The following is a 26,951-nucleotide window of genomic DNA, read 5'->3' on the forward strand; positions in this document are numbered from 1 at the left end:
ACACGTTTGTATTTTTTTTGTCCGTTAAACTTATACGCGATTTATTTATAAAAAATAATTTTATTCACCTGTAATTTTATTATTCACATGTTAGTATGAAAATTTTGGTTGTATGTATCAAAAATTCACAGACAGATCGGACAGCCAACCAGTTGCCTACAAGACTGCATCTCTGTCTATAATTCTTGGTTTGAGGTTTGATATATTGGATTTTGAAAAGTTCTAAAATGAGACAAAATGTATATCTCATTGTTGACGGGAACTAAAGGTAAAATGACCTTGTCTCTCAAGTTTGCATGCAAATGAAATGTCAAAAAAAGAAAAAAAAAATTCCTAACATCCTTTACCGTAATTGATAAGATATAATAATATTTTATTATCTTATTCCTAGTTTATTTATATGAAGTTAAACATGACAAAAGTCGTCTCATATGCCAAGGTACAAGTCATTGGATATGTCCAAATATGTTTAATTTTTTAGAACTTCATGATGTCAATTTTTTATCGGCTAAAAGAAGACATGTATAATTTATATAAATGTGCTCTAGGGATGTTGAAAGTGGATTTTTTATTATCCTCTTGGAGAGAGAAAAACTTGGAAATTTTTGTGGGTTTATAAGAGAGTAGGTTAAGAATATGATTGTATTCCTCTCATATTTTTTTTCAAGAGAGAAATGTCCAAAATCTTATTGTGTAATAGATTAAAATCTTAAATCATATTTCTTGTTGAGAGGAAGTGTACTTTTTAATTTTGAGGAATTTTCGTTGCAAGATTAGATCATGTTTTGAGTAGAAAAATCTGAGATAATTTTATCTATCATTTTCGTTGTAACTATTTTTTTATTGTTTATTTTATTTATCACATTTTTATTTTTATTTTTATCAATGCTCACTTACAAAAATATTTATTATTTTTGTAGAAATATCAAAATCATCTAGCATTTTAAAATATTATTATTATTCTTTAATTCATTTAAAAAAATTTAAATATATACCCTTTTCGTTCCTCTTAATATACATATTTTTCATTTTTATAGATTTACTAAATTAAAAAATATACTTAATAAATATAAATAATTTATTCAACTACATGACATATAATCGAGATCTACTCAAAAATTTTTTTACTTTTATTTTTTTCTTAAGAAAAACAAATATTCTATTTTACATATGCTTTGTTCTCTTGTAAATTGTGATTTTCAAAAATAATATTAAAAAATATAAAATACTTTATAAAAAAGTCTAAATTTGTTTTTTAAATATTTATTAAAAAATTATAAAAATTAAATATTTCAATTTTTCGTACTAAAAAAATATTGGATTAACAAAGATTTATTCTTTTATAAAATTAGTTTATATTAATTATAAATAAATAAATAAATAAATAAATAAATTTTTATTACGATATAATTTTTAAAATATTTAAAAATATATATTTTAATTTTTTTAATCATATAAATATTAAATTTATTTAATAAAATAATATTATAACTTATTATTATTATTATTATTATTATTATTATAATTAATTAAACATTGTTAATATAAATACGGTGACATTAACAAAATCAATCGATCAATTATGTTGGACAGAGGCAGTGCTGAAGGAGTATTTGTTTATTTGTTATTCATTGTCATTGTTGGGGACTCCAAACGGATATATAACAGTTAATTTTTTTTTCTATTTAACTTTTTACTAAATTCCATTTCCATTCTCTCTACTGTTTCTACTTGATTTTGGATACGGCAAGCCTATGCGGGAATGGAATCAGAAAATCGCGTATATGTCTATTTTTGTATGCGTTTGAGTTATGGATTGTGGATTCTGATTATTATTATTATTATTATTTTCCTCTTTCTGATTTTTAGGGTTAATATGTTCAATTGAAATGGAATATGTTCTGTGTATAAACTTTGAATCTGTTGCTTTGAATTTGAATTTTAAGACAATGTTGTTATGAGTGGCTTGTACTGTGAATGTTCATATTCAATTGAAATTAAATATGCTCTGTGTTTAAAATTTGAGATTTTAGACAATGTTGATATGCCTTTGTATGTTAATTTGTGTGTTATTTGATGATGGATCTTGATAGTTGTGTCTTCTAATAATGTTTAGAGTTTCGTTCAATCAAGTTGTATTTGTTGTAAAGGAATGCTCATATCTTATGTTTCTTTTCTTTACGAACCTAGGTTTTCAGTGGCAATGGCTGCCCTCAGATTTTAGGATTCTTGTTCAAAAAACATGCGAAGAGAAGATCAAAGATATGTGTAATGTCTAGCAAGGATGCCAGGCATTCCTCTCTCAGCTCGTGAATCTGCGTAAGTCTGACTAGACGTCGTGATTTATGGGTTTCGCAAATGGAACCAAACTGATTCATTCTTCTGCTTAAGTTTTGTGCTTTCATTTGACTGAATGATAACACATGGAGACTTACTGGTTTCTTGATTTGAATTAAGATTTTTATTCATCAGGTGATCTCATCCTGTTTGATCAGGAACATGGATAGGTGAAAAGATAGAATTTGTTTAACTATGGAGATTGCTGCTTGAAGTCTCCATTTGATTGCCTACCTGTGCACATGGATCTTCGTTAAGCGATTCCACTATTGGAATTCAATTTTTCATTCATTCGTTTGATATTATTTACTGTTTAGAACAATGATCCGACAAAGCTGGAATATAAATAAGTATAGAATTTGTATATGGTTATGTGAACTTAAAATGTAATATGTTTTCTCATGATCCCTTAGTGTGGAATGCAATTAAATACTAAATGTACTTTATGGATTTCCCGTAAACGTTGTAGCCCCCCCCTCTTTTTTTAATCGTCACACCATGGCACGTGGTGATGATGATGCAAGACCAATGGCACCTTGTTTTGAGATGGTGTCTCATGGCCACGTGGCTGGTGCCATTTGGTCGTGGACAAAGACACGACTTTTGAAGGTAAACCTTTACTTTCTTCTATATACACGCTTTGTACATTTCAAAGATAAAGGAACTGGAGGAGCCCTAAATTTCTAACATCTTGAATTGCGGCACATTTGGCATCAATTTGCTTCATCTTTTCTTCCATTCGGTCTGCGTCTCCCTACGGAGCTCCATGTAATAGTATATTAATTCAGTCTTTCTTGATCTGTCTTCTGTATTGTCTTCTTTTTCCTCCTTATTTCCTTTGTTTTTTTCAAATTATTTTGGATCTTTCTTCATTTTTCGAGGTTACCTTCATGTTATGAAAGTGAATATTGTTCTGGCACAGTTAGGTTTTCTATTTCTGTTTTGTTCGTGATAGAATTTTTCTTGAGGTATGTGCGATGATTTGCTTGATTTGGAAGGTTGTAATGACATTATATATTGGATTCATTTTATTCAATTCGAGATGAACTTCTAAGTTGTTTAAATAAGAATAATTAATCTTGATATATTACTGCATTAAAAAAACTCTGCATCGTATCGTTTACATCGTCAAAACCAAGTACATTATATGCCTTAAATTTCGCGAGTTGTAGGAATTCAAGTTCATACTACACTAGATTTTTATTGATTCTTGAAAATGGTAAGCGTTGGCAGTTAGCCACTAGTTTTAAGATGAATTGGATTATATCTGGGTTCACTTTGTATATTATATATTAGCCATTCTTTTCACTTCTTATTTATTATGTCGAATTTGTTTACTATTGTTTTTCTGAGGATTACTACTATATTTTTAGGCAGTGCTTCGATGAAGCACCCTTGGCACTGTGCTCCATGCACCGTGCCTTGAAAGATTATTTCTAGTGTAAAATTTACCTTGTAATGGAGGTTTGGAAGTTTCTAGATTGCTTCACAACTCGATCCTTATTGTTCATTCACTTATTGAAATATGATACTGGCTAACGAGTCCTCAAATTATTTTGTCCTCTCCTGGCTCTTGAAAAAAATACTAAGGATGTAAGAATATTATGAAATCTATGAATCCAGTGTGGGGTGCATAGGTTTGTGTGGTTAATACTTGAATTGGCATTTCCAATTTTCTTTTAATGCTTTGTAAAATTCGAGATTCATGGGGCATACTCATATGTTTGCTATATTTAGGAAGCTGACTGCATTCGTGATTTGATTGTTAGAAGTCATTTATGATCACCATAGTCAGTTGATTCTTGGAACAGGAATTGTGTTTGCAATTGTGGATACTCACAAGATGCAGATCATGTGTGTAGCCATGATCCCCAGTCAAATTTGTCTGCAGAAGAGAAACTTGCAGCTGATGAGAGCTTTTCACATTACTGCAAGCCAGTTGAACTGTACAATATTCTTCAGCGCCGTGCTGTTAAAAGCGTTAGTTCTTTCCTAAGCATTCTGCCTTTGTCTCCTTAACAATCACTTCTCTCTTAAATTCCATCCTTTTTATGCATTTGCAAGTTATTTGGGTGATTATCACAGAAATGATAATTTTCTCCTGTTGTTTTGTGCCCACTAAGTTTGATGTACCAGGAAGACAGCAGTGAATTAAATACCATTTATTCATGTAATTATCAGTTGGTTTATATAGAGCATAGCGGACTAAGACAGGCTCTCTCTTGCAGCCATCTTTCCTTCAAAGATGTTTGCAATACAAAGTAGAAGCAAAACACAAGAAAAGGTATGACTATTTAACAAATTTGTTTTCAAAATTATTGTCTGCGTGTTTGTCACCTGGGAATTGCTGAGTTCTTAGAATCCATGACACATCATTGAGAATCCTCAACATGTTTCGGATTATTAATGACCATATGATTTTTGCTAATAAACACACTAAGTAAGCATGCTTGTCATTGGCACTTTGGTAGTGTTATTGGAATTATGTATATTCCAATGCTTATTTTTTGATAGAAAACATTCCTTTTAATAGTTTTTCTTGGATATTGGTATTCTATCCTCTACCAGCTGATATTTTTTGTTCCTTCTCTTATTTGTAGTTTTTTGAGAGTTTCTGCCATTATTTATTTTCATGTTGCCTAGTTCCTTAAAATTATGTATCAAAAAGTACGAAAACCATGCATCATGTTAGATTACTCTGAATATGTACTGTTTTATCTGTCTTCTATCCATCCTCTACCCATAGTTGCCACTTTCGTATCCATCATTTTATGCGGGGCATTTTTGGTTCTTCTCATCAACCCCTGCAAGTGCTGTGTGTTCAGTATTTTGAGTTTGCAGCACAGCCTTTCATTAGTGTAGACATAACTGATGTAGTTCTCTTTGTCTTTGCTTATCCCCAGGATTCAGATGGCAATTTCTCTACCATCAACTGTAAATGATGAATCTCAAATTCAAAATCTATTCCCTTTGTGTATATTAGTGGCAAGACAAGTTTCTAGTCCATCAGTTGTAGAGGTAGTAAAATACTTCTGTTCATCTTATTGGTTATGCCCTTGTTCCATATATTTGCATGTAACTTTCCAATGGTTTAATGTTGTTGCAGGATTCCTCAATTTATCATTTCAGTAGAGAATGCCTATTGACAAAGTGTACTGGAAGCGATAGAGTGAATCAGGATGTAGCAAATTTCATTCTTCCTGAGATTAACAAACTATCAGCTGAAGTCAAATCTGGTTTCCTTTCTATATTGTTTGTCAGCTGTGGTATGGAGTTTGTTTTTTTTTTTTGTTCTTCATTATTTCTCCTCTATCAATTGTTAGATGATGTAAATGAAGCTTTTAGGTGAGACGGTCATTTACATCATCTAATATGGTATTAGAGCCATAAGTCTCGTGTTTGAGTCCCACCTGTCTCCATTCGTCGTCATCCACGTGCAAGTTTTGTATGGTGGCGTATATTCCCCTTGCACGTGAGGTGGCGTGTTGGTTGACTCCTATATAGAGATAAATAAATATATAGTGTGTATCTCTTTAAGCTTAAGTTATTAGGCAAAACGGTTATTTGCACCATCTAACATCAATAAAGATTTTTCCATCATATTGTTGTGCTATGCTTCTCTGCAGCTGAATTGTTTAAGGACAATGAGGACGGGTCACTCTTTCAAGGTGAGTTATTAATTAGCTGTACTTTTTTCCCCTAACTTGTATCATTTATTTGCATGTGAAATGAAAGCAATCTAGTTTGGTACATATGTTCCTATCATAAAAATTAAATGTGGTGATCCAATTTTTGAGGCACAATTCTGTTGATGAGCCCAGGTGTCCCAGCATGTATGTAGTCCTGTCTAGGGGTTATTATAGCATAAACATAATAGTACAAGTCTTCTTCTTCTTGTGAGGGAGATAAAAAAATAAAAAAATAAAAAAACAAGAAAAAAAAGTAAATCTATCTCTTGTGCAAATCGTAAGGAAAATTGTTCTTGAAATATTTTTAAGTAACTTAGCACTATTTTCCAGATGCTTTTAGATTGCAGATGTACTGATCATCATCATGATTAATTTTGTTATGAATGAACTGCAAACAAATTATTATTATAATGATAAGTTATAGAACACTTGAGTTGAAGAAGCTTCCCTTAAATCAACTACTTAGGGCGTTTTTTTTTTTTTTTTGCATTTTTAGTTTGAAATTTACTGAATGGAAAATAGGTTTTGGATGTTATGATTAGACAGAAAATAGATGGTGGATATGATGTTTCAAGTGAAAAGGAGGTGTTGGATGTGTTTTCTAGAGGAAAACAAACATTTAACAATAAATTGCCAGGTGCAAACACAACTATGAATTCAGAAACAAAAACACTCTTTCATGAATTGAAGTTAATCCATTAGCTCAAGTGATCAATTTTTGCTGATCCATATTTATTTTTGATTTCTATTCTTTCTTTTTCCTTTTTTATAATTTATCCTTTTCAAAATAATATAAGGTGTTGCAAATGTGGATACATGTTAGTTCTAATAATGAAGAAGCTACAAATTTCACATCCTTTTTAACAGAAATTGTCTCTTGCTGCAGTTTACCTGTGGGTTTTTTTTTGTTGAATGACTAAGTTTATATTTAGAAAGCCCTGCCACTGCTGCACAACTATTTCCTTGGCCTATCCAATTTGAATAGGGAACATGTGATAAGTCAACAAAAACTGTGATGCAGCATGGGGACATCTCCTTTATTAATTACTATGTGGTTTGTGAGATTTCTTAGCCAATGAAGCATTCATATCAAGTGTCCTTATATTGTGCTTTAATCTGACACGTGGAAACATAAAAGATAAGGTGAACTAAGTTGAGACGGAATTGATCTTTAACCCAAGTTGGCACACAATCCTGCAGGAATATGTTGAACATAAATTGAATCACCACAATCTAGAGACTAACACTGTAAATTGGGTCTTTGGAATGCTTCCAAGTGCTCGTAGGCTATAGCTCATTCATTAAATTTTTGCTCTATGTTGTGAGTTGTAGGGTTGTGTACTTGTGGTGTGGTTTGGGTTCATGTATCTATTCTGTTGAGTCCTTTTTCCGATCTTCCCATTTTGGCTATTCAACTTATCTATCATTTTTCTGCTTATGTCATAAATCATTATGGTATTAGAGCTTGTAGCAACAATTATCTTTTTATTTTCAATTTCCATTTGCATTTTTTTTTTGGTATGAATTGTAACCTATTTTTATTACTATATTCCTTCATATATTATCCAAAAGTTGGAAAAATGAAATAAAGAAAAACAAAGTGGAGAGGTTATGTGCTTAGCTTCCATAGGTTATTTGCACTTTTCAAACTGTGTTTTGCTTAGATATCTCATGATTCTTGTTTGTTGCATTGCCTTACTCTTGTATTAATCATGTTGTCACTTTTTATGATTGTCATATATCAAACTTGGAATTTCAGATTTGGACGTAATTGTTATCTGAAGTTACTTTTTGCTGATAAAACTAATCAAATGATCAAGTTGTCATTTATAGATTAATTGTTTCTGTGCATAATGAATCTAATGGAAGCGTTCAAGTAGTTGTCTTCTTCTCTGTGTTAAACCCTACTGTTGTTTTCGCACTGGTTGAGGAGTTAGTCATGTTTAGGCGTATGTTTATTATTTTATCTTACCTCCTAGTAACTGTTGAATTGAACTGGCCTACAAAATAGGGATAGCCAAAAATTGGACGGTCACCAATAAGATTTTCCTAATATAAGATTGTCGTCAATAAGTCCCATGGTTCCGAATAGTAAGTAGTTAGCATATCGCATCTAACAAATATTTATGTTGGAAAGGGATTTAGATTTGCTGATAAAATTTTGTTTTCAGTTGACATCTTCATCTTGAGCCTAACGTGATTCCCTTCTGATGATAGCTAATGTTGGAGGTCACTGCTACCTGGGTAAAATTCCAATGGAGTTACTTCAAATATCCTGGGAGAAGTCTCTGAACTTGAGTAGTGGTGAGAGAGCTGAGATGCTGTCAACTGTTGATCTGCATTCTTGCTACCTGAAGGTATTGGAACAAAGATAAATTATGTTTACGTATACGTTAATTTTCTTGTTAGTTGTTAACCCACAATTTATGTACAGTGTTCAAATTGCAGAGGGAAAATTATAAAATTGTATATTGATCATCAACATAAGGAGTCTATATATAGGCAATACAAAATATACTCGATAGACTCAAATCTAAGTAATCTAATCTATGAATAAGATCAAATCTAGATATAAATCTACTAATCTATAACTGAATATCTAAAATATCTCAGCTATTCTTTGACACTCCCCCTCAAGCTGAGGAATAGATGTCTTCCATTCCCAGCTTGGATACAAGATCATGGAAACTCGAACTGTTCAGCCCCTTTGTTAGAACATCGGCTAATTGTCTCTCTGATGGAACATAGGACATACAAACTAACCCTTCATCCAGTTTTTCTTTAATGAAATGTTTATCAATTTCAATATGCTTTGTTCTATCATGTTGTATAGGATTATGAGCTATATTAATAGTTGACTTATTGTCACAGTAAAGCTTTATAGGAGCCTCCCATTTGACTCTCAAATCATCCAAAATGATCATCAGCCAAAGTAATTCGCATAATCCTTGAGCAATTGCCCTAAATTCTGATTCTGCTGATGACCTTGCCACTATATTCTGCTTCTTGCTCTTCCATGTCACTAGGTCACCTCCAAGAAAAGTACAATACCCTGCAGTTGATCTTCTATCCACTAGGGAGCCAACATAGTCAGCATCGGTGTAGGCTTCCAAAGTACAGAGTGTCATTCCTTTTGAACAAGATTCCTTTCCCTGGATTGCCTTTCAAGTAGTTCAGTATCCTGTAAGCAGCTTGAAGATGAGGTTCTCTTGGATCATGCATGAATTGGCTGATCAAACTTACAGAATATGCTATGTCTGGTCGAGTGTAAGCAAGGTATATAACTCTGCCAACCAACCTCTGGTACATTCTTTTATCCACAGCTGGTTCTTCTTTAGCTTCTCCCAATTTATAGTTTGGATCTATTGGAGTAGAGAACGGCTTACACCCAATCTTCCCTGTTTTTGCCAATAAATCAAGCACTTACTTTTGTTAAGATATGAAGATCCCTTGTCTAGAATATGCCACCTCAATACCGAGGAAATACTTCAATTTCCCTAGTTCTTTTATTTCAAATTCTTTCATTAGTCTCAGCTTTAATTCATGCTTCTCTTTCTCATCATTTCCGGTCATTATGATGTCGTCCACATAGACTAAAAGAGCAGTCACTCCCCCTACAGCTGAATGCTTAATGAAAAGCGTGTGGTCACCTTGGCTTTGTTTGTACCCAAATTCCTTCATGAATTTTGCATATCTGCCAACCCATGCTCTAGGAGATTGTTTTAACCCATAAAGGGCTTTTTTTAGTTTGCACACCTTGTTACCAGTGTCCCCTTCAAATCCTGGTGGAATGTTTATGTAGATGTCCTCATTTAAGTCACCACGGAAGAATGCGTTCTTAACATCATATTGTAGCAGTTGCCAATTAAAGTGAGCAGCCAATGATAACAAAATTCTTACTGTGTTCATTTTTGCAACTGGAGCAAATGTTTCTTGATAATCCACCCCATAAATTTGAGTGTATCCTTTGGCTACTAACCTTGCTTTATATCTTTCAAGGGATCCATCAGCCTTGTACTTCAATGTAAAAATCCATTTGCAATCAACAATGTTTTTTCCCTTTGGTTTATCAACGATCTCTCATGTTTTATTCTTCTCTAATGCATTCATCTCTTCTCTCATAGCATCCCTCCATTCCCTTTTTGACAATGCCTCAGAACACATTGAGAGGGATGACAATGGTGTTCAAACTCACAATGAATCCCTTTTGGGCTGACAATAGGCGCTTAAAAGAGACATAGTGAGATAGAGGATAGAGTGGTCGTTTAGTGCATTCTCTGGTTTCTTTTCTAACAGCAATGGGAAGATCCAGAACAGTAGTTGAATCAGTGGACTGTTCAACAGATTGTGTGTGTAAAGGTGGATCTGATTTCTTTCTTAGAATTTGGATTGGATTATTGGACTTGTGTCAGTTCAGGAACGGTCTTTCTCTTTGAATACACCTGAGGAAACTTTGGAAAATTGTGAGTGATGCTGGTTGGAGAAAGAGATGATATGGGTTCAGTGATGTGGCTGGTTCAGAGGACTCAGGTTCAACCGGAACATGAGGAGGGTTTTGTTCTGAGTGACTGCGGGGTGGTACATGCGGAAGGTCAAGGGTTTTAAGTGGTCAAAAGACTCACAAGTACTATCTTCCATCATTGAAATCTCCCCCTGAAGAGAGGACTTGAAAAAATGTCTATTTTATGTGAAAGTGACATCTGCAGAGATGTAAAATTTTTTGGTCAAGAGGTTGTAACATTTGTATCCCTTTAGAGTGGATGAGTAACCGAGGAAAACATATTTGATGGCTCTAGGGTCTAGCTTCCCTCTATGTTGTTTGTGGACATGAACAAATGCGGTACACCCAAATACCCTAGGAGTGAGGCCATTTGAGGTTCTGAAGTGAGGGTAAAAGCTATGAAGGGCCTCTATGGGGCTTTTGTTTTCTAACACATGGGAGGGAAGTCTATTTATCATATATGTGGCAGTAAGAACGGCTTCTCCCCAATAGGACTTAGGAACATTCCTTTGAAAAAGTAAGGCTCGGGTGGTGTTGAGTAAATGCCTATTATTTCTTTCAGCTACCCCATTTTGGTGGGGTGTCTCCACACATGATGAATCATGGATAATCCCATGTGATTGAAAGTAAGGTGACAGAATCTGATTGAAATAATCTCTAGCATTGTTTGTCCTTAAGCTTTTTATTTTGACCCCAAATTGATTTTGAACCATTGAATGAAAATTAGGTATAATAGTGCTAACATCAGATTTTTGTTTAAGAAGAAAGAGCCATGTGACCCGAGTGCAATCATCAATTAAGGACACAAACCAACAAGCCCCAGAAACATTAGGTATAGTGGAAGGACCCCATATGTCACTATGAATCAACTGAAAAGGATGAGAACTTCTTTTATTGCTAATAGGAAAATATGCACGGATATGTTTTGCCAATTCACAGATGTCACAATGAAATTCAGAAATATTTAATCCTTGGAACAAATGAGGAAACATTATTTTTAAAATCCTAAAAGAAGGATGACCAAGACGTAGGTGATATAGCCAAATGACATCTTTATTCGAGGAACTAAGGAAAGAAGAAGGCAAGTTACTCTTAGGTTTTTTAGATGGTTCCAGGTGGTAAAGACCGTTCATTTCCTTAGCAAGTCCAATCCTCTTCTTGAATGGAAAAAAGGATTGTTGACAGTTTGGGCACATGGAGAACATATTTAAGGATAAGGCTATGTGATATGTATATCTCCAATCCCTGCAACAGTGGCTAAGGAACCATTGGCCATAACAATTTTTCTATTACTTGGAAATGGGGTATAGGTGTGGAAGAGTTGAGATGTGGGGGTCATATGGTCTGTAGCACCGGAGTCTATGATCCAAGAGTTGGTACATAATTTGTCTAAGACATTCATGCACACAGGTTTACCTGAGAGAGTCATTGAACATGTTCCAGAAGGCTTCTCAAGAGACCCCAACAAACTTCTCAATCTCTCAATTTCTTCACTATTGAACCCCCCTATTGCTGGATTTTCCTCAATATTGGGCTGCTCTGCCATATGCGCGTGAGGCCTTTGCTGGAGATGGTTTTAGACATGACTTAGTGAAGAAGAATAATTCACAGCAATTAAGGCTAGAATAAAATACAGCGATGAAGGCTGCTTGAAGAAGACTACAAAACCCTAGAAAAATTCCTAGAGCTCTGATACCATGTTAGAAATTTTGGGGGAAAATTATAAAATTGTATATTGATCATCAAAATAAGGAGCCTATATATAGGCAATACAAAATATACTCGATAGATTCAAATCTAAGTAATCTAATCTTTGAATAAGATCAAATATATATATAAATCTACTAAATCTAAAACTGAATATCTAAAATATCTCAACAACATTATAACTCAGCTATTCTTTGACACAGAGGAACACATATGGAGTTACTGGTTCTTGAATTTTTCCGTATCTCCTTTTTGGCTATTATTTTTTCTATTTTTAGAATAAACTTTTCATCATAGTTAGACCATTTTTTGGGTCGTACATTGGCTTTGTAGTTATTATTTGTGCCACATCACACATGTCCTTTCCTTGTAAGCTTGAATCTCGGTGGCTTTTGATCAAGGTGTTGAACTATTGTGCCTGCCTTACTCTAGCATGTGAGCTCCGTCTTGGTTTGTTCTGTTGAGTGTTAAGGAGCATGAACTGTTTGTTTTATGTTTTGTTTTTACTTTCCTTCTGGTTTCTTCTCATTCTCTCCAGCTTCAACAGTTTCTGACGTCCTCTGTTCCTTCCTTCTTCTTTTTTTATATTATTGTATTATTGGTCATCCATTTTTCACCTTTGGTTTCTGCATATGTATTCCTTCCTTTATTCTTCTTTCCATGTTTTTTATCCTGACACTACCTTGCTTTGCTTCCTTTTCTTTTCCCACTTGTTTTTTACCCTCTTGCCTTTTTGCCTCGACTGTTTTCTTATTTCCTGTTTAATAATTCATTGGTCATTGGTGATAATAGTGAGAAGTTATCTATGATTTTGGTTGCTTTATTCTTATAAGTTTCTTTAATGAAAGCGTAATGTATGGATTATGGAATTAAATGCTCAATTATTATTGGAAATGGACTTATAACCAAATTATTATTTATTAGAGGATACTGTTTCTTCCAAAATACATGTTTACACAATGGTGCCCCACTTCAATGAGGCATGCAATATGGCTCTAGGAACTTTTGCGGTGTGATGTACTACCTGTCATTAATTTCAACCCATTTCCTGATGCTATTTTTATAGCAGAAATACTCTCTCAGATAATAATGTAATGTATTTCCTAAATTCTTCCAAATGCTGTATCAAGACAATTTAGATGATGTGTGCATCATTGTTTATGAATTGCAGAAAGATTTTTGGCAATTCCAAACAAAAAGTTTGTTGATTCATGCATTCTTTTGGTTATTTTTATGTGTTCGTATTTGCTACTTTAATTATTGTGCACTAAATTGTCCTCTCGTACAGGCTATATAAGCTTCCTACGCCAACAATCTTCTTGCTATCCTTGTCTACCTCAGCTTTTTTCCCTATATTGCATTGAACCAATCCTTTTCTTAGTTCGTTTCTTTTATGCAGACGAGCTGTTTTGGAGAAGACAAATGTTTTTCATTTTGTAGTCCCCGCCCTCATGCTGGTGCTATGGTACACAATTTTAGTAACAATCTTATCTTAATTTTCAGAGGGGCTTCAAATATGTTATTTAAGGTCTCTCCTCATTTGTTTACTTATCTCTTTCCCTTTTGCTGTCTTTTGCAAGGCTATGAGTCTACAACTGCAAGTCTGCATTGCAGCAGAAGAGATTGGTGCCAAGGACAGATCTCCATATGATTCATTATCATATAGAGGCATTCATTCTTCAGTTTCGCCTCAGATTATAAGGTGACTCTTGGACACTTTATTCTACATTTCCTCTATCTCGTATTAGTAGCACTACCCATATTGCTTATAGAAATAATTGATGTATTTGATCAAAACAAAATTAGCAATGCTGAATCATTTGTCGATCATTAATAATAACCGGTTATCTGAATCAATTCAATGACATTAAACCATGCTTATCATGGGCCTTAATGCTTCAGGCAAACATTTTATTATTCTTTTTTTTTTGGAAACTAGGGGTTAACATTTGAATTTTTGGGAACTGATCAGAAAATCCGGATCTTTCGAAATAACCAATCCAAACTGAATCGAAATAATCAAAATACGAAATTCGAATTAAAAAATTCGAACCAAATCAAAAAATCCAAAATAATCCGAAATTCTAAAATTTTTATTATTTTTCTAACTTTTATATTTTTATAATTATTTTATACTATTAAATATATATAATAAATAAAAACAAGTATATTAAAATATAATTAATAATTTGTAAGTTTTTATTTTTATTAAAATATTAACTATATAATAAAAAAATATATTAAAGATATTATATTTCTGATTGGTTCGGGTTTGTATACCGATCCGAACCAATCTGAAAATTCGAAAAATCAAAACCAAAATTTAAATTTCGGTTTGGTTCGGATCGAATTTTCAGATATTTTGCTCACCCCTATTTGAAATGAAAAAACTAACTTAACTTCATTGTTGTTTGCAATTGTTGGTTGACTCCCGTAGAAATATAATTAAATAAATGATGTGTATTTCTACTAGTTTAAATTTTTAAATGAGACGATCATGTATATCATCTCATATGTTATTAAAGCCCAGAAGTCTCATGTTCGAGTCCCATCGCCCTAATTCATTGTTGTTTTGGTTCAAAATTTGTATGCCCATATAGGGGCATATATTCCCTTTGCACGTGAGGGGGCATATATTCATATTTTATTTATTATATTACATTAAAATCTAATTTTATATTTAAAACATCACATCAATACATATTTATATCACATCAAACAACTACTTCAATTCAAAATTTTATTATTCAAAACCCAAACCCCACAAACAAACACAATCTTATGATTAATTTGGTTCCTAACATAAAATTTGATTGAATGTGAATGTAAATCCATGAGTGCCTACTGCAACTGTATGCATGCTTTGTCATGTGTATGAATGTGAATTTGATTGATACTACTCTTAATTTGGTTCCTTGCTACAAATTGAATTGATGCTAATGTGAATGTGAATCTGTGAGTGACTACTGCAATATGTTTGCTTTGTTATGTTTATGAAGTTACTTTGTTAGGGCCCCTTTATACATGCCTCTTTCTGCACCCCTTTGATGCATTTCATGTTGTTCTATTATTTCAAGATCATTGCAATGCCACCTTTTAAATGTATTAGATGATGTAAATGATCGATTCACCTAAAAACTTAAGCTATTAAGGATATGCATCATTTATTTATTTATCTACAAACGGGAGTCAACCATCACGCCCCTCATGGGCAAGGGGATAAACACACCACCAAACTAAACTTGCTCGTGGACAATGACAAACAGGGAATGGTGGGACTCACCTAAAAGCTTAAGTTGTTAGGGATACGCATCATTTATTTATTTATCTACAAACGAGAGTCAACCAACAAAATAGTATGAAAAATATGGCTCTGCCTATATTGAATGTGTTAGTTTTGTTATATAGTTCTAGAATGAATTTTTTTGGCCAATTTGGCCCAGGCAGGTAACCAAAAATGGCCTCAATGTTTCTTAGGAAAATGTTTGTTACTGTTCAAAAAGTCATGAGTTTTTTCATTGAGCTACTTCCTATAACTTTCTTATTTTGATTAAGATATTTTGTTTCCTGATTTCAAGTGTATAATAGAACGAGTCCTGCATATGTGATAGTAAGATTATTCTCACCTTTTATCATATATTATGTGAGTTGAAATTAAAAGGGAGAATCCTCCCCATTTCTGGATTTTGATGTCACTGGTTAATCATTTTGTACTTTAGAGTTTAGAAATATTTGATTTTAATTTGCTACAGGAGAATTATTTGCCATTTACTTCTAATTATTCCTTAGTACTCTCAACTTTTGCTCCCGAAAAATTTGTGTTCTTTCATTTCTCAAAGCTCCACTTTTCCATAGACATGGTGTTTCACGCTTTTCTTGGTTGGTGTTGTCTAGGTTGAGGGCTGGAAATGTTGTTTTCAACTACAAGTACTATAATAATAGGTTGCAGAGCACTGAAGGTAATTGGTTACACTCCTTCGGTGCTTCTATGTGGTTGGTAGCTTATCCTTTCAATTCCATGTTTAGTGTATGTTATTTGTTATCTTATTTTCCTATGGTTTGTTGCATAATGCGCACTCTGAATCTGAAGGGTAAAAACACCCGTGGCTCATCTTCAAAATTTTTTGATCTGTGAAAGAGAATCTAAATCAACTGTATGGTGCATAATTTTGCTACATTTTGAAGAAAATTTCTGAGATGTTAATTGATAATGAAATTAAGGTCTATTTATAACCTTATACAAAAAGATAAAGTCAAATAATAACAACATAATCTACTAGACATGATTAAATAATAATTAACATATCTTAAAAAAATAATATCAATAAAAAATATTTATTTAAAATATACTTCAATAATATTTCGTTTAAAACTCAAGTTGGTGATGTAGAAGTCAATTCGAATTTGACAAAAAGAAATAGAGGTGGATTTTGAATATGGAAGGACTTCATAACTGGACATTAGTATTCAAATCGATTAGGTGGGGTCCTAAACCCTAAGAAATTAGGATTTTGGCCAAATTAAGTTTTCTAGTAGCATCAATCATCTGGCATGGGAGTGCACCGGTGATCCTCTCTCACAACCGCGGTAACTCTAGTAAATTGAAATTTTGGCCAAATTAAAATCTTTTCAATGGCCACAATCCTCTGTTGCTGCGGCGGCATCAAAATAGGATTTCTGATAACGGCGATTCTTTGTTGCGGCAGCATCAGCGATCATCCGTCGCTCCGGCGACGCTAAACCCTAAGAAATTAAATTCTAATAGTTAAAAACCCTTTCCAGATAATTGAATGCCAAATGAAAAAACCTTAATCAAAACTAAAAACTTGATAGAGAAATTGAAAATACTCCGGTATATTGTTGCCGCAAGCCAAAAAAATTCTCGCAATCGGGCATCAGTCTATCTTCACACGTGGCTGAAGTCGGCGGCAGCAAAATGGTTTACTAGTGTTTACCAGTGTTGATCAGTGTTGATCAAATGTTGACTGATGTTGACCACATCGGTCAACTCACAGGCGTTGTGTCTGGACTCACAGGCATTGTTCTGACAATGATATTTGGTATATTGTATAAAGTCTTGGCCATTCTTACGCATAAATGGCGTTGTTCTGAACTCACAGGCCTTGTCAGACGCTGATATTTGGTATATTGTATAAAGTCTTGGCCATTCTTACGCATAAATGGCGTTGTTCTGAAGATGATATTTGGGGTGTGTTTGTTTGGAGGTTTGGATTTTGAGTTGGAATTTGAATAGTAAAAATTTTGAATTTGAATAGTTATATGATGTGATATAAATAGGTGTTGATGTGATGTTTTGAATGTAAAATTGATTTTTAGTATAATACAAAAAATGAAAAATAGGTATTTGATTTGATGTTTTTTAGGGGAAAAAATTGGATGAATAGTAGAAAAAAAATCCAATCCCTCAAACAAACACACCCTTGGTATATTGTATAAAGTTTTGGCCATTCTTAGGCATAAATCTCATGTCTGAATAAGAATGGCAGGTCAGATACAATGGTAAACTGACAAATAGTTGGAATTAGAATGCGATATATATTTTGGAAGTGGTAGTAAATCTCAAATTCGAAAGGCAATCCTTCGAGTACATTTCAGATATGGGGATGTACCGGGAGAAAACATGGCTTTGATACCATGTTACATTCTCTGGGAAATTTATAAGATATTTATTGATAATAGTACAATTAAAGTCTATTTATAAACCTTATACAAAATGATAAAGTCAAATAATAACTTAATCTAGTAGATAGGATTAAATAATAACAATCGTCATGATTTATTGTTCATCCTTTCATTTGATAGAACATAGGGTAAAACAAAATCAATATACTTTATTCCTGATGCGGAGAATAAACCTGCAGAGGATAACCAATTCTCCCTACCACCAAGCTGAAGCCATCTTAAACCAAAAACCTAACAATCCCACTAATATAGATGAACCCCTTAGTTATATTTGACATAGATGTACCCCATATATATATGGGCCCATTTACATGGACTCAAGACACATTAAATAAAAGGCTTAGTTATTCAAAAATAAAATAAAGTAAAATAGAAGCTACACTTGACTAATCAACCTTGTGCCACAATCGTCAGGAAATCTGCAGCGTGCTGCATGGCTTAGTCGTGTGACTTCTCCTTACTTTCTGAACTGGGAAGTGTTAGTCAGATGAAGACTAGGATCATATATCTAAATGAAGGTTGTATATGTGACGCCCCGGCCTGCAAGCTTCACAAAGTCGAGCGTCTCGGGATTGTAGACTGGTCCCACATGTCAACACGAGTTCTTCCAGCGCGCTTCTCTCCTCACTCACGCGCACCCTGACTGCCCAGGGGGTCACCAATTCTAAAATTACTTTAAAGCAAGCACGTTTGCTTAACTCTAGAGTCCTTTCAGTAGGGCTTTCGAAAAGAAATGTGGACATTGTTTACATAAGTAGTCTATTCAATCCATTTAACCTATATTCAACCTCGGATGGCTTGGCACCGACTCATCCACGGGAGTTGACCTAGCACCGGCCCAATTTTTGGGGTATTACATCCCCCACTTAAGAATGCAATGTCCATGTTGCACCCATAGGATTATCAACTGCTAGGCTCGTCACCAGTTCGGTCAACGACTGAGAGCTGTTGCAAGCCACGTAAAATCGAGCATATCGGGATCGTAGACTGGCCCCACCAGTCAACACGAGTCCTTCCAGCGCGTTTATGTCCTCACTCACGCACACCATGAGAGACTTCCCAATGGGTCGCCCATTCTCAAATTACTTTAGAGCAAACACGCTTAACTCTAGAGTTCTTTCAGTAGGGCTCCTGAAAAGAAATGTGCACATTGTTGACATGAGTAGTCTATTCAATCCATTTAACCTATATTTAACATCGAATGGCCTGATACCGGCTTACCCACGGGAGTTGGCCTAGCACCGGCCGAACTCCAGGAGTATTACATCATCCCCTACTTAAGAATGCAACGTCCACGTTGCACCCCAAGGATTATCAACTGCTAGGCCCGTCCCTAATCCGGTCAACGACTGAGGGCTGTCGCAGGTCTGCTCTGATACCAAGTGTGACACCCTGGCCTGCAAGCTACGCAAAGCTGGGCGTGTCGAGATTGTAAATTGGCCTACAAGTCAATATGAGTCCTTCCAGATACCAAGTGTGACACCCCGTCCTACAAGCTACGCAAAGCCGGGCATATCGGGATTGCAGACTGGCCCCACACGTCAACACGAGTCTTTCCAGATACCAAATGTGACACCCGGCCTGCAAGCTACGCAGAACTGGACATGTCGGAATTGTAAACTGGCCCCACAGGTCAACACGAGTCTTTCCAACGTGCTTATGTCCTCAAATAACTCTAGAGCAAACACGCTTAACTCTAGAGTTCTTTCAGTAGTCTATTCAATCCATTTAGCTTAAATTCAACCTCGGATGGCCTGGCACCAACTCATCCATAGAAGTTGGCCTAGCAACTCCGGTGGTATTACAATATGCATGGAGGTTGAGAGATCGATTGTTTATATGAAGGTGGTTTCACATGTTATACTCCAAAATCTAATTCCAGTTAATTTCAAATTTTTTTAAATTTCTATCTTTCTTCATTTAGTTATTGATCAGCTGGAATAGAACACAATCAAATAGGGTATCATCAGATTGAAGGAACCATGTGAAGCTATTTTCTTTCATTATATCTCAATCCTTGAGATCTTATCGGGGTGGGAAACAGTGGCATGGGTTGACATATAGCTGTACCTTCTCATTCTGTTGTACTTATGTATCTAATGTATGTTGAATTTTCAGGTGTCCTAGTAAAAAGCATACTTTTTGCATGTTATGTTTGCGAATAGTACTGAACTTAGTAATTTAACAATATCTTTAAATAGTCCTGGAGCTCTTAAGCTGGTGCTTTCTATCTTGAATTATAAGTTTGTGCTGGATGTTTTTTGCCACACTGATTGTGAAATTTGGGTCATCATAAGTTTTCAGATAATTAATTAACATAGTAATGCAATTATCATTTTATGCCATTTTGTAATTTTTCAGTTGTATGAGAAATGAGAATTCTCTTATTTGAATTGTCCCTGTGTGTAGCTTTGCACTTCATCCTTTCTTGCCGCTGCAAAAGTTCTAGAAGTGTGACTTTATATCTGTATATGCAGTGACAGAGGATTTCTCGTGCCCTTTCTGTTTGTTTAAGTGTGGAAGCTTCAAGGTATTGCCCACTTTTCTGTTTTTATACCATTTTGTTGAAATGTCTTTCGACTATGACTTGATACATGCATTTAATGACTTTAACAGGGTCTGAGATATCATTTGCCTTCTTTTCATGACCTCTTCAACTTTGAATTTTGGGTCAGTAAATATTTATTCTGAACGATTTTCCAATTAAAGTAATTGAGTTATTAATTTAATTCTAATGCTATTGTATAGGTTACTGAAGAACTTCAAGCTGTGAATGTTTCTATCAAGACTGATACATGGAGATCTGAGGTCAGTGTAGCTGTTATACAGCATGGAGTAATATGGGAATAAACAGCAACAAAAGCTTTGTATTAAGTACCTTAACTACCCATGAGAATCTCTTATTTCATTGCTGAAACAATTATTTACATGCACTTAAAAACTGAAACAACTTTGGTTTTGCACCAAGTGTGATAGGGAGCAGGGACGGGAGTGCCGAAGGCGGGGACGGGCTTAGGCTTGCTTTTGCAGGATTAGAATTTTCTTTTATCAGTCTTTTATTATTTCGTTATTTGGGCTTTTACTTATGGACTTTTATTTTTTGTGTTGGGGTTGTCTATTGTTTATTGGATAGATTTATTGTACTTTTAGTAAGTAGGGTTTAGCAGTAGTATTTAATGAGTAGTAGGGTTTGCTATTTTCATTCTCAATCTCGGAACCTTGAGGCTTTTGGGCAAACCTTTGATTTTGTTTGATTGTTCTTTGGACAAACGATTGACGTCGTTTGATTGTTCCTATCGATTTATTTGGTTTCTATCAGAGTGATTCATAGAATCTACATTCAAAATGGTTAGATATTGATGCTCTTAAGATTTTGTGCGTAGTTTCGTAATTTCTTAATTGCACAAAACTGATCAACTTTCCCGATTGATTGGTGCAGAATGTTGCAGCAGGTGTTGATCCTAAGCAACAAACGTTTTTCTTTTGGTATGTTTTTGCCTTAATCTATTGTTTTATATGGATGTATGATTTATTGCAGATTTGAGCTCTTTTATCTTACTTTGTTTTCCGTAATAATCGGTCTGTTACAGTTCTAAAGCAGGAAAGCGCAGAAGACCCAAGAGCCTAGTTAAAAGTACAAAGCATGCGCATGCCCTTGTATTTGATTCTGAAATTCCGGAACCTCTCAATGAACTTCGTAAAAAGACGGATGGTAAGCTATATAAATTGTGCCTGTTGGTAGCTGCATTTATGATATTTATTAATTATTGTTTACCAACTAGCTTAGCCTTGAGAGTTCTTTTGTGTATTTGAGCTTCATCTTTCTGGAAACCTACTATGAACTGCTTCAATCCAACTTACGTGAGCGAACCAATGAGATATCTTCAGTTTTTTAGTAGTTTATTACCAGTGCCCGACAGCATATTCATAAAAAACACTTGTTTAAAACCTAATGCATTTATCTAGTATGGGTTCTTGAAGAGAATGCACCCATTTGCTAGGTTATTTCTCTTTGACAAAGAGTCTGTATTCATATTTGCTTTGTTTAAATCTACCAAGCATGTGTGGCATAAAATAAAGAAATAAATGATGTTCTGTCCTCCATTTTCGCCTGTGTGAAAATTGTTGTGTTCAAAGTTGTATTAGCTAGAATTTTCTGACGTCATATTTAATGTATGCCTATATAGTTAAGAAGTGGGTAGATGCATTAGATGGTTATGGAAGGTGCGTCTAACTTGAAATTATGTGTGGCAGAGAGTGGGGACCGTGACATATCCAGCCCCAAAGTTTCATCAGCTACAACACATTCATATGCTGATCCCGAATGTGTGCAGTCATTAACTGGTAGCAACCTCAAAGCTCCGGCATTGCTGCGGTTTGCAAGGAAAAAGAAGTTACCAGTTGAGCGGTCTGACTCCAGAAAGTAAGTTCATCGTTGAGGGGTTTGTGTTTTTCATATGGAACATATTATCAGATCTTTCTGATCTTAAGTATCTTCAATTCATTATTGTACTTCCATCTCTCATTATTGTATGCTAACCAGTTTGTCTATAGTTGCAAGTATGACTTACATAGTGATAGTACTCTTATACATATATTTGACAAACTTCCTGCAAATATCTATTCAAATAGAAAATTTTAAGCCATATTTTACGACATTTGTCTTGTGTTATTTATTCTGCCAGTAATCTTGAATACAGTCCTTACTGAATCTTGGATCATGTAGTAGTCCCATAGCCAGGCACTAAAGTATGAAAACCCTGTTATGAATTGAATGATAGTTTCATTGATGATTTGTTGCATCATAAGTAGCGAGGACTTACCAATTATGATGATGTTTCCTCTCCATATACTGCATTTAAGCTACTAGATCTTCATTTCAATTCAATGTTGTATATGGATTCATTGAATTTTCTGTTTGTCATTTCAGTCATTCACTGTTGCACAAGCGGGAGTTCTTTCATTCGAAAAGAGCACAGGTGAGTATTCTATTCATACATGACCGAATATATACAGCTGCATGATATATTAACAAACAATATTGGCAGTTTCTTTCTGTAATATTTATAAAGTTCAGTTATTGGAAAATCTTTTTATACTGGCGATTTAATGTTTTAGAATTATGTCTTTTAATGCATGGTTAACGAAAGGATTCTTTGCTGAAATACTGACTCTTCTATTGCTTTTTTTACAACACTTACTTGAGTTCTTTGAGTTCACTTTTACAGCTTACATTGCATCTCAATATAATTATATTTCCTGAAATATGCTTGTGCAGCATTTTTTGAGGTGCATACTAATAGAAAAAACACTTGAGAAAATTACATGTCAATATTTGTGAAATGAGGATTGTGATCAATGCAGCCTATGGCCATGGAGCAAGTCTTATCTGACCATGATAGTGAGGATGAAGTTGATAATGATGTTGCAGATATAGAAGATCGAACGGTGTGGCCTCTTTCAAACCCATCTATGTCTCTATTTCTTCCATTTCTTTATAATGTGCATATTAGATGATTCTACTTGACTCTTGAGGTTCACTTTGATAGTCACTCAAGAATTATTTTCTAAAACCAAATATAACCTAAATTGCTCTCATTTTCAATCGACACTTCAATTTGATATTCTTTTTATGATTGAAGTCATGAATACGTTCTTGATTGTATGAGTTCCTGCTATCAGGGGTCTAGAGAAGTGGTCCGTTAATGATTTCTTCATAATTTTTTTTCTTTTTTTGCTATGATAGGAGCTTGGTAATGAATTGTGGCTTAATTTTAGCTAATAATATTATGCTTATATTGTCGATTTGGCAGTAATTTTTCAAAGTAATCATCTCATGGACAGTGTGAGGCTAAAGGGTTTGTTTCTTCTATGGGTGTGTTCGTTTGATGAATTTGGATAAAATTCCACTATTCATCCAAAATTTTTCCCCCAAAAACATCAAATCAAACACCTATTTTTCATTTTTTATATTATACTAAAAATCATTTTACATTCAAAACATCACATCATCACCTATTTATATCACATCATACAACTATTCAAATTCAAAATTTTTACTATTCAAATCCCAATTCAAAATCCAAACCTCCAAACAAACACACCCTATAAAAATTTCTAACACATTTTTCCAAAAAATTAATATAGAACACACATTCATTATTTTTATATTACGTACACAATTCTCTATACTTCACCTCAAAATATTTTTTCTTCAAACCAAAATACCAAACAAACACACTCTAATTATTTTTGCTGTGTTATTTCATTGATGTAAAGCAGATGCTTGATGACTTTGTGGATGTCTCAAAAGATGAGAAGCAGTTGATGTATCTGTGGAATTCTTTCGTCAGGCGACAAAGGTCAGCAATTATTTTTATATGCCACTCTTTTAAATTTTCTTGAGCATGGAATCATTAGACTCACAGATACTATTCTTCATAGATTTATATCAAACCCTGTCCATTTATGCGGTATTTTCTGTTTTGGTGACAGGGTACTGGCGGATGCTCATATTCCTTGGACCTGTGAGGCTTTTTCTAAATTGCATGGAAAGGATTTTGTCAAAGCTCCAGGATTACTCTGGTGTGGCATTTTATATGCTTTTTCTAAGCCAATATGCGCCTAAATGTTCATTCTTTTATAGTTTCAACTACATATTGTCAATGTTCTAGAGTCCACCCGAATCTATCTTGTAGCCTATTATTCTCTCTGTTTGTTGATGTTATTTGTTGCACAAATCATTGTTCTCCTTTTGGTTGAATTTCAATAATGTAATTAAATTCTTGCGGGCGCAGCTGCTGGAGACTATTTATGATCAAGTTGTGGAACCATGGTCTGCTCGATGCTCGCACAATGAACAACTGCAATATAATTCTGGAGAAATGTGAAGGACAAGGCACATCCGACAACCACCAGCCGCCATCCGGCCAGTAGTTTCAGAGCCAATTATGTTGCTATAATTCTGTTTCGATCGAAGAAATGAAGGGTACTATTTCCTTTAATTTTAGACTATTATGTTCACAACTTTGGGCGAATTCATGCACATTCTATCTAGAATTTAACTTGGAACTGTTACTTGTTGGCCATGCGAAAAAAAAAAAAAAACTATGACTTGGTATTTCTTTTGACATCTTATTGGTACTGAAAATTCTTGGCTTTGGTTCTTTTAAGAGGGTTGTTTGCATGGTGATTTATTCTTATTATTATTAGGTTAAATTATTTTTTAGTTCTTCGTAACTATATATTTTTATCATTTTAGTCCATTCTAATTTAAACTAGTCCCTAGTGGAAAATTTTTGCACTTTTTAGTCTTCTGGCGCTAGAGATGTCTGCGTGGCTTGCCGAATGACAGGTGTCTGCCAAATTAATGACGCACCCTGCGGAAACGTGGATTTTTTTTAAAAAAAAAATTATTTATTTATTGTCTTTTTTGTAAAAAAATTAAGGGTATGTTTATTTGTCAGGTTTTACACATAATTTTACTATTTCAATTTTTTTCCCTCCAAAAACATCAAATCAAACACCCAATTTTTATTTATTTTATTATACTAAAATTTAATTTTACATTCAAAATATCACATCAACACATTTATATCACATCAAACAACTATTTCAATACAAATTTTTATTATTCAAAACTAAAACCTCACAGGTAAACACACCCTAAATATTTTCAAAAGAAAATACAAATTTAAATTTAAAAAAAAATAAAAATCCACTTGTTCACCAAGTGTCGCTAACTTAGCGGATACTTGTCCTCCGGCGAGCTACATGAGTGCCATATAGACATCCCGGCGCCGTAGAACTAAAATTAAAAAAAAAAATTCACTTACTGAACTAGTTTGCTAAAATATTTTAGTTATCAAAATGATAAAAGGATTTCAGTTACAAAACTAAAAAAATAAGTCTAATTTCCTTTCATTATTATTATTATTATGGTTTAAATAGTAGATTAGATAATATTTTATGAAAAAATAAAATAAACACCCGAGTACTCGGGAGCCTTAGTTTAAATGGTAGATTGGAAGAATGTTTTTTTTTTTTTTTTTTTTTTTGTATTTTATTAGGAATCGTGTAAATTACATAATTGAAAATAATCACCAAGTAAGCCTTTGTGTTTTAGATGTTTGGATTTAAAATTCTTTGAATGAAACTATATAGGTTTTGGATATAAGATTTTATTGGAAATGATATATTGTAGGTTATGTTTGAGTTTTTTTAGAGTGTGTTTGATTAGAGTATATGTTACAATAGTGTTTCTATTGCATTACTTTTTATCTCTTTTATTCACATTAATTTTCAAATTATTCTTTCAACACCCGTTATAGCATCATTACATTTACTTATTATTTTACAATTTTACAAAATTGGTAATAATTATTTATTGTTATATATTTTTATTATCTAATAATATATAGATAATATTTATTATACAATAGTATACTTTAATTTTAAAATATTAATTTATATAAACTATAATAATATTATATAGTTTTTTTAGATCGAGATTTTATTAACGAAATCGACAAAAATTTGAACCAGATTTGGTTAAGCTCAGCCCTAATCAACTCGAAATATAATTTGACACAAAAATCACACATAACTAGCGACTATACAAAAGAACCTGCCCAAAATGCACAACACACAACGGAAATGAACTCCACAGAAAATACAAGGGAAACAGTGGAAACAAACAGCAAACAAAGGAAAAATTGCAACACAGAACTCCATAATGTTGCAGGATAAAAGATGCCGCCAAGAACCGCTGGGAAAGATCACCGGAAAATGTGGACATAAAGGTCGAGAGAGAAAGGCTAGAGAGGGCAAGTGTAGAGATAAAGAAAGATGCCGCCAAGAACCGTTGGGAAAGATCACCGGAAAATGTGGACATAAAGGTCGAGAGAGAAAGGCTAGAGAGGGCAAGTGTAGAGATAAAGAAAGATGCCGCAAAGAACCACCGGGAAAAATTACCGAAGAATGTGGACAGAGAGATCGAGAGAGAAAAGGCTAGA

The 26,951-nt window shown here is 33.9% G+C and overlaps 1 protein-coding gene across 5 annotated transcripts; it reads left to right on the forward strand.

The window, feature by feature from the left end:
- Positions 1 to 1,584: 1,584 nt before the first annotated feature.
- Positions 1,585 to 25,109, forward strand: LOC127239433 (polycomb group protein EMBRYONIC FLOWER 2-like). Of its 5 annotated transcripts, none has more exons than XM_051257582.1 (22): positions 1,585 to 1,667; positions 2,191 to 2,319; positions 4,149 to 4,317; positions 4,566 to 4,621; positions 5,241 to 5,355; positions 5,444 to 5,603; positions 5,964 to 6,005; positions 8,244 to 8,383; positions 13,634 to 13,699; positions 13,815 to 13,936; positions 16,129 to 16,193; positions 20,415 to 20,467; positions 20,554 to 20,607; positions 20,686 to 20,745; positions 21,377 to 21,423; positions 21,528 to 21,649; positions 22,192 to 22,360; positions 22,868 to 22,916; positions 23,302 to 23,385; positions 24,220 to 24,299; positions 24,433 to 24,522; positions 24,735 to 25,109. In XM_051257582.1, the coding sequence occupies exons 2-22, from the start codon at positions 2,285 to 2,287 to the stop codon at positions 24,871 to 24,873; spliced, it is 1,917 nt and encodes a 638-aa protein (XP_051113539.1). In that variant the 5' UTR covers positions 1,585 to 1,667; positions 2,191 to 2,284; the 3' UTR covers positions 24,874 to 25,109. The 5 variants fall into 5 exon arrangements, with proteins under 5 accessions (XP_051113539.1, XP_051113537.1, XP_051113536.1 ...); XM_051257580.1 differs by lacking the exon at positions 1,585 to 1,667 and adding an exon at positions 1,672 to 1,780; XM_051257579.1 differs by lacking the exon at positions 1,585 to 1,667 and adding an exon at positions 1,680 to 1,796.
- Positions 25,110 to 26,951: the final 1,842 nt, after the last annotated feature.

The sequence above is a fragment of the Andrographis paniculata genome, unplaced genomic scaffold (genome assembly GCF_009805555.1).
Source record: "Andrographis paniculata isolate CXL003 unplaced genomic scaffold, ASM980555v1 Contig77END, whole genome shotgun sequence".
Lineage (NCBI taxonomy): Eukaryota > Viridiplantae > Streptophyta > Magnoliopsida > Lamiales > Acanthaceae > Andrographis > Andrographis paniculata.

Excerpts from the sequence above, each read along its gene's own strand:
- LOC127239433 (XM_051257582.1), top strand. The coding sequence starts at position 2,285 with ATGCCAGGCATTCCTCTCTCAGCTCGTGAATCTGC. Across the intron at positions 5,356-5,443 it reads CTAGTCCATCAGTTGTAGAG|GATTCCTCAATTTATCATTT; the intron begins GTAGTAAAATAC and ends ATGTTGTTGCAG. Across the intron at positions 5,604-5,963 it reads TATATTGTTTGTCAGCTGTG|CTGAATTGTTTAAGGACAAT; the intron begins GTATGGAGTTTG and ends GCTTCTCTGCAG.